The sequence below is a fragment of the Nerophis ophidion genome, unplaced genomic scaffold (assembly GCF_033978795.1).
Source record: "Nerophis ophidion isolate RoL-2023_Sa unplaced genomic scaffold, RoL_Noph_v1.0 HiC_scaffold_140, whole genome shotgun sequence".
In the NCBI taxonomy this organism is placed as follows: Eukaryota; Metazoa; Chordata; class Actinopteri; order Syngnathiformes; family Syngnathidae; genus Nerophis; species Nerophis ophidion.
Window position 1 is genome coordinate 176,930 of NW_026907062.1, and position 9,390 is coordinate 186,319.

The 9,390-nt window shown below is 33.4% G+C and overlaps 1 protein-coding gene across 1 annotated transcript; it reads right to left on the bottom strand.

The window, feature by feature from the left end:
• Positions 1-3,852: 3,852 nt before the first annotated feature.
• LOC133547629 (uncharacterized) lies at positions 3,853-7,906 on the bottom strand. Its single transcript, XM_061893238.1, has 2 exons — positions 4,700-7,906; positions 3,853-4,636 (listed from the first exon to the last, which is right to left on the bottom strand). The coding sequence occupies exons 1-2, from the start codon at positions 7,904-7,906 to the stop codon at positions 4,415-4,417; spliced, it is 3,429 nt and encodes a 1,142-aa protein (XP_061749222.1). The 3' UTR covers positions 3,853-4,414.
• Between the last annotated feature and the right edge of the window lie 1,484 nt (positions 7,907-9,390).

Below are 9,390 nucleotides of genomic sequence, written 5' to 3' on the forward strand. Positions count from 1 at the left end.
CATTGATTTAATATTAATACACTAAACATGTATTTAATATTTATACACTAAACATGTATTTAATATTTATACACTAAACATGTATATAATATTCATACACTAAACATTTATTTAATATTAATACACTGAGCAAGTATTTAATAATCATATACTAAACGTATATGTAATTATACACTAATCATATATTTGATTTTCATACAGTAAACATGTATTTATTATTTATACACTAAACATGTATTTAATATTCATACATTAAACATGTATTTAATATTTATACACCAAACATGTATTTAGTATTTATACACTAAACATGTATTTAATATTCATACACTAAACATGTATTTGATATTTATACACTAAACATGTATTTAATATTTATACACTAATCATGTATTTAATATTTATACACTAAACATGTATTTAATATTCATTCATGAAACATGTATTTAACATTCATACACTAAACATGTATTTAATATTTATACAATAAACATGTATTTAATATTCATTCATGAAACATGTATTTAACATTCATACACTAAACATGTATTTAATATTAATACACTAAACATGTATTTAATATTAATACAAAACATGCATCTATTTTTAATAAACTAAACATTTAATATTAATACACTAAACATATATTTAACATTAATACACTAAACATGTATTTAATATTAATACACTAAACATGTATTTAATATTCATACACGAAACATGTATTTAATATTTTTACACTAAACATGTATTAAATGTTCATACATTAAACATGTATTTAATATTCATACACTAAACATGTATTTAATATGTATACACTAAATATGTATTTAATATTCATACACTAAACAGGTATTTGATATTTATACACTAAACATGTATTTAATATTCATACACTAAATATTGATTTAATATTAATACACTAAACATGTATTTAATATTCATACACTAAACATGTATTTAATATTAATACACTGAGCATGTATTTAATAATCATATACTAAACGTATATGTAATTATACACTAATCATATATTTAATTTTCATACAGTAAACATGTATTTAATATTTATACACTAAACATAAATAAATAAATAAATGGGTTGTACTTGTATAGCGCTTTTCTACCTTCAAGGTACTCAAAGCGCTTTGACACTACTTCCACATTTACCCATTCACACACACATTCACACACTGATGGAGGGAGCTGCCATGCAAGGCGCCAACCAGCACCCATCAGACATGTATTTAATATTCATACACTAAACATGTATTTAATATTAATACACTGAACATGTATTTAATAATCATATACTAAACGTATATGTAATTATAAACTAATCATATATTTAATATTCATACAGTAAACATGTATTTATTATCCTCTAAATAAGGCACACTTGGAAATAATGAATTTCTTTATGTGTGCAGTTGCGACAGAAGTCCACAGGAGGGCACACGTTCCCTCTTAATAAGTCCGGTCCTCTCCGTCTCTCTCTCTTTTTTTCCTTTTTTTTGGTTTCTTTTATTTTTTTTTACATAAGTTTGGTTTCTCATACACTTATATTTATACACTAAACATGTATTTAATATTAATTAACTAAACATGTATTTAATATTTATACACTAAACATGTATTTAATATTAATACAAAAACATGTATTTAATTTTAATAAACTAAACATATATTTAATATTTATACACTAAACATGTATTTAACATTTATACACTAAACATGTATTTAATATTAATACACTAAACATGTATTTAATATTAATACACTAAATATGTATTTAATATTAATACACTAAACATGTATTTGATATTCATACACTAAACATGTATTTAATATTAATAAAAAAAACATGTATTTAATTTTAATAAACTAAACATATATTTAATATTAATACACTAAACATGTATTTAATATTCATACACGAAACATGTATTTATTATTCATACACTAAACATGTATTTAATATTCATACAAAAACATGTATTTAATTTTAATAAACTAAACATTTATTTAATAATAATACACTAAACATGTATTTAATATTTATACACTAAACATGGATTTAATATTTATACACTAAACATGTATTTAATATTAATACACTGAATATGTATTTATTATTCATCCACTAAACATGTATTTAATATTCATGAACTAAACATGTATTTAATATTCATACACTAAACGTGTATTAAATATTCATACACTAAACATGTATTTAATATTAATACAAAAACATGTATTTACGTTTAATAAACTAAACATATATTTAATATTAATACACTAAACATGTATTTAATATTTATACACTAAACATGTATTTAACATTTATACACTAAACATGTTTTTAATATTAATACACTAAACATGTATTTAATATTAATACAAAAACATGTATTTAATTTTAATAAACTAAACATATATTTAATATTAATACACTAAACACGTATTTATATGAATACACTAAACATGTATTTAATATTCATACACTAAACATGTAGTTATTATTCATACACTAAACATGTATTTAATATTTATACACTAAACATGTATTTAATATTAATACATTAAACATGTATTTAATATTAATACAAAAACATGTATTTAATTTTAATAAACTAAACATATATTTAATATTAATACACTAAACATGTATTTAATATAAATACACTAAACATGTATTTAATATTCACACACTAAACATATATTTAATATTAATACAAAAACATGTATTTAAGTTTAATAAACCAAACATATTTAATATTAATACACTAAACATGTATTTATTACTTATACACTAAACATGTATTTAACATTTATACACTAAACATGTATTTAATATTAACACACTAAACACGTATTTAATATTAATTCAAAAACATGTATTTAATTTTAATAATCTAAACATTAATTTAATATTAATACACTAAACATGTATTTAACATTTATACACTAAACATGTATTTAACATTTATACACTAAACATGTATTTAATATTAATACAAAAACATGTATTTAATTTTAATAAACTAAACATATATTTAATATTAATACACTAAACATGTATTTAATATGTATACACTAAACATGTATTTAATATTTATACACTAAACATGTATTTAATATTCATACACTAAACATGTAGTTATTATTTATACACTAAACATGTATTTAATATTAATATAGTAAACATGTATTAAATATTTATTCACTAAACATGTATTTAATATTCATTCAATCAACATGTAGTTATTATTCTTACACTTAATATGTATCTAATTTCAATAAACTAAACATATATTTAACATTAATACACTAAACATGTATTTAATATTAATACATTAAACATGTATTTAATATTCATACACTAAACATGTATTTGATATTTATACACTAAACATGTATTTAATATCCATACACTAAACATTGATTTAATATTAATACACTAAACATGTATTTATTATTTATACACTAAACATGTATTTAATATTTATACACTAAACATGTATTTAATATTCATACACTAAACATGTATTGAATATTAATAGACTGAGCATGTATTTAATAATCATATACTAAACGTATATGTAATCATACACTAATCATATATTTAATGTTCATACAGTAAACATGTATTTAATATTTATACACTAAACATGTATTTAATATTCATACATTAAACATGTATTTAATATTTATACACCAAACATGTATTTAATATTCATACACTAAACATGTATGTAGTGGCATAAAACACTGAAAGTGATTGTTCCTATAACCCCTTTGTTTCAAATGTTTGTTCCACTTGGAGCGCGGGCATCTTGTCTGACTCACACCTTTTACACAGCCTTCCTTGTCACGTATTCTTCCTTTTCCCGCTTTCCCTCCACTAATTCAAGCTGATCCAGCAGCGATATTGAAGATTGTTTTATTTACAATAATTAAGGAACAGAATACTCGGGAAACAAAATAAATGGTAGCTTATATAAAGCTGAGGTCTACAGACAGGTGAGGTCTACAGACAGGTGAGGTCTACAGACAGGTGAGGTCAAAGACGGTATGCTGGTGCCCGACTGCCAATCACGCGCCCAGCGCGCTCCTGCCCCTTATAGGCCTGCCTGGGAACTTTTCACCACCTGTAAAGGGTGCACACTGACATACACGCATGAATCACTCAAAAACAATAAAATAAACATAAATTCAAGTATGGCCCTCTATTTGGCTCCTACACACCGGCCCCTGATTGATCTTTACAGACTCAATCACATTCATTAATTTAATGCAAAAAAAGGAGCCTATTCCATAATAAACAAACAAAAGGCAAAGTCTTGAGAGAAAATAAAGTATATACATTACGTCCCTTTGGCTCTCTCGTGGTCTGGTCTCCATGACTGACCAGTCAGCCATCAGCCTCCAGGATGCGGCACAGCTTGGTGATAGGCCTTTCGATGACTGAAGTCTTTGTTTGGAGCTTGACTGACCGGACCAGGCCTCCTCCATCTGGCCGAGTCTCCAGTACTCTGCCCAATGGCCAGGAGCCCCTTGGGGCTGTGAGGTCGACCACCAGGACCACATCTTCTGGCTGCAGCTTGTTCCTCACTTGGGTCCATTTCAGTCTTTCCTGCAAAAACGCCAAGTACTCCCTTGTCCATCTGTGCCAGAAAAGGTCAGTCATGTACTGAACCTGATTCCAGCGGCGCCTGACGTAGAGATCCTTTTTCTCGAAGGTGCCCGGGGGAATGATGGGTTGAGTTTTTAAAAGGAGAATGTGGTTTGGGGTCAGCGGCTCTAAGTCCTGTGGATCTGGGGAGACTGTGGAGAGGTTTGCCTCTGCCTCGCAAAAGATGGTGTTCTGTCCACCAAGTGTGGTCCTGAAATTTTTAAGTTCCTTGTTCACATTGTAACTGTGTGAACGGGTCGCAGTTTGACCTGAGAGGAGTTCCTTTTTCCTTTTTCTTCTCGGGCTGTGGAGGCGCTGTTTGGCACTTGGGCGGTTGTTGGGTAGGTTGACCGTGGGTTTTCTGAAGGGTAATTTCAGGCTGTAGTGTCCGTCCTGTAGGACTGCCTCATTGGCTATCTCTAAAAACTGTTTTTCTTCTACTGATAGCTCAGTCCTCTCTTCTGACACTACCTCACTGAACTCCAGGTTATACTGGGAAATCGAAAGCTCCTCCAGATTTGCAACTGATATTGTGTTAACAGTTGCAGTCACTGCCTCACTATTCCCACCTCTAAATGGCCCATTAACCACCCATCCCAATAATGTTCTCACTGCATATGGACCTCCACCATGGCTATTTATAACCTCCCATGGTTCTAACAGTTTTGGAGCATTTGTGCCTATTAACAGCTCCACCTTTGAACTGATGCTCGGGAGTATAACGTTGCCTAAATATGGCCATGGTGCTATGTCTTCCTGTTTGGGGATGCTGCTTGTGGTGACTGGCATTTCTTTCTGTGTGAAGACAACAGGAAGAGGTAGGAAATGATTGTTGTCCAGTGCAGACACTTCCAGCCCAGCTACCATGTGAGTTGGGACAGACTTTTTCTGATTCATAGTCCTTAGTAGGATATGGGTCTTTACTCCTTTTATGTTTAACTGGGACATAAGCTGTTCAGAACAGAAGCTAGCGGAGGATCCAGGGTCAAGGAGAGCATAAACTGATAGGACCTGACTGCCCTTCCCGGCCTTAACTTTGACTGGGACAATTGACAGAACAGTCTCTTGGTCCCCGGCCCCTATATGGCCACATAGCTCTGCTCCTGAGCTGCTTACATTTTTAGAGGGCTTTTCTACCTCTTTCGATACCTTGTCTTTTCTATCATAATGTAAGACACTTGGGTGAGATTTTTTACACAGTCGACATGTCTGACGATTTGGACAAACAGAACTTATGTGCCCTATTAAAAGACAGGCAAAGCACATGCCCTGGCTCTTTAGGAAACAAAGCTTGTCTCTGTGCTTCTTTTTAATGAACAGTCTACACAACTCTAATGGGTGTTTGTTTTTACAAAGTGGACAAATGGGCTCTGACTCAGACTCTGGCTTGGATTTCATTGGGCTAATAGCAATACTCGTGGCAAAACTACTACTAGCTGACATTGAGTGTTGCGGCTTTACAGAGGGTCTAGCGTTAGCCTTTCCTATGGCTGACTGCTCCTGTACCCTTAGCTCTCCAAAGACTGGATGGGCTGCCACACGAGCTTGCTTTTCTATAAAGCTAACCAGGTCTAAAACCCTCACCCTGCGGTTGTGCTCCTCCTGCTGCTCATAGGCTTTGTTGCGCCAGTTCTCCTTCAGCTTGAAGGGCAACTTGAACGCAATGTTTCTCATATTGGCCACTGTGTCCAGTTCGTCCATGTAGTCCGTGTCCTCCATGGCATTACAGCAGCTCCTGAGGAACATGGCGTACTCCTGCAAGGATTTGGAATCCTCTGCTTTAATTTGAGGCCAGGTCTGGACCTTATCTAGGTATGCACAGGCAATTTTAAAGTCATGACCAAAGTTCTCTTTTAATAATCGTTTGGCTTTCTGGTAGCCCCTGTCTGGTGACATATATTCACAACTTTTGATCAGTTTTTGAGCATGGCCCTTTGTGTACTGTATGAGAAACTGCAACCTGTCCTTGTCATTGTCTGTTTTACTTTCCACCATGTGTTCAAAGGAATGGATGAATGACTTGTACTCCAAGATGTTTCCATCAAAGAAGGGAACACTTCCTTGTGGGAGGGTGGACAGAAGCTGCTGTTTCACAAGAATCTTAGTCAGTTCATTTTGGGCTTCCAGAATTTTGATCAGCTGATTGTTCTGCGTTGAGCTGGGGGTGGCTTGTTGAGGTTGGAACTGGAAACTGGCAGGCATAGCTTGGTGAACGGGGGCCTGCTGGGTATAGAGACCGCCAGGCTGACCTGGGGCCTGCAGAGGTAGAACTGGGACCTGCTGCTGTTGAGCTGGTGTCTGCTGGGGTTGGGGTTGGAGTTGGAGGCTGGCATGCTGAATTGGGGCCTGCTGAGGTTGGAGCCTGGCATGTGGAACTTGGGGTATAGATGCGTCGAACAGAGTAGTGGGGAACTGAATCTGAACTCCTTCCTTGTACCTAACCGCTGGGCCTCCCACAGGTGAACCACACCTTGATGGATCAAATGCTGCCCCTATAACCGGTGCTGTCTGCCCCGCAGCATGCACCACTAAACCTTCTACTTCCTTCAAGTAGTTAATTTTAGCATTAGCCGCCTCTATTTCTGTTTTTAACTCCAAAACCTCTCTTTTTTTCCTGCACATTAACTCCTGTTCTTCAATATTATGCTTTTCCTGCAACCTTGCTGCCCTGGCTGTCAAAGCAGCTTTTTCCGCCTCCGCTCTAATCCACAATGATGAAGAGGAAATATTGGACGAACGTCCTGAACTGAAGGACTTGACTGATGCCTCCCTTCTTGACACTATGCCTGGGTGACCAGTTAGTTCATGCTTATATAAGCCGTCCGCCTCCTCTAAATTGTCCTTCAAATGACCAGTTATTAAATCACTGTCTTTTGATATAGCAATGTCCTCAGGTGGAGGAGCACAGGTGTGCGTTGAGGGATTTTCAAGATCTGATATCCATCGGGACACCTCAGCTTCAAAGGCATCTATTAGAGCAATTTTAGGCTGATACCATGTTTGGTCATCATCCCTTTGCTCATCTGGCTCTAAACCTTCAGAATATGATTTGTGTAGAGATTTAAATTCCATTACGAACTCATTAAACTTGCTCATATTTATTTTCACTTCCTTTAAAGCCTCTGCATCCACCATCAAATTGCGCACAATGTTCATTCGCCTTGTTATGTGTGACATTTTGCCTATTCTGGCGGCGCGCATACGAGAAGTCTCCTGCGCAATCGCCGTCATTTCCCCTCCTTCGGCTGAATTATTAGTTGACATTTTCCTCTTTTAAGCAACAAAAATCCTCCACTTGGTAAGCCAAAAAACGTTTACACTTCCAAGTGAATATAAAAAGTTCCAAAAATAATCTTTATCCTTTTTTGGGAATTAAATGTCCGTTCACGGGCCGTCGGGAGCGCGCGCGCAAGCCCGTCACCGAATGTTTGTAATGCAAACTTTAAAAATCATTACGCGGTGATCGCAGTCCCAAAAACAAACAATTCTTGCATGATAATGTCCAGAAAAAGTCACTTTATATTACCATGGAGTCCTTTTAACGAATGAGTTCGATGGTTTATCACAAACCTCATGAAAGAAGTCCTTTGTTCTCCTGCACCATGCGCGTTGGCCTTGCTTCCTGTTTGGTGCGCAATCCTGTCGGCTGTATTTCACAGCGCGTCTTTGACAACTTGTAGTGGCATAAAACACTGAAAGTGATTGTTCCTATAACCCCTTTGTTTCAAATGTTTGTTCCACTTGGGGCGCGGGCATCTTGTCTGACTCACACCTTTTACACAGCCTTCCTTGTCACGTATTCTTCCTTTTCCCGCTTTCCCTCCACTAATTCAAGCTGATCCAGCAGCGATCTTGAAGATTGTTTTATTTACAATAATTAAGGAACAGAATACTCGGGAAACAAAATAAATGGTAGCTTATATGAAGCTGAGGTCTACAGACAGGTGAGGTCTACAGACAGGTGAGGTCAAAGACGGTATGCTGGTGCCCGACTGCCAATCACGCACCCAGCGCGCTCCTGCCCCTTATAGGCCTGCCTGGGAACTTTTCACCACCTGTAAAGGGTGCACACTGACATACACGCATGAATCACTCAAAAACAATAAAATAAACATAAATTCAAGTATGGCCCTCTATTTGGCTCCTACAATGTATTTAATATTCATACACGAAACATGTATTTAATATTAATACACTAAAAATGTGTTTAATATTTATACACTAAACATGTATTTAATATTCATACACTAAACATGTAGTTATTATTTATACACTAAACATGTATTTAATATTAATACAGTAAACATGTATTAAATATTTATACACTAAACATGTATTTAATATTAATACACTAAACATGTATTTAATATTAATACAAAAACATGTATTTAATTTTAATAAACTAAACATATATTTATTATTTATACACTAAACATGTATTTAACATTTATACACTAAACATGTTTCTAATATTAAAACACTAAACATGTATTTAATATTAATACAAAACATGTATTTAATTTTAATAAACTAAACATGTATTTAATATTAATACAGTAAACATATATTAAACATTTATACACTAAACATGTATTTAATATTAACACACTAAACATGTATTTAATATTAATACAAAAACATGTATTTAATTTTAATAAACTAAACATATATTTAATATTAATACACTAAACATGTATTTAACATTTATACACTGA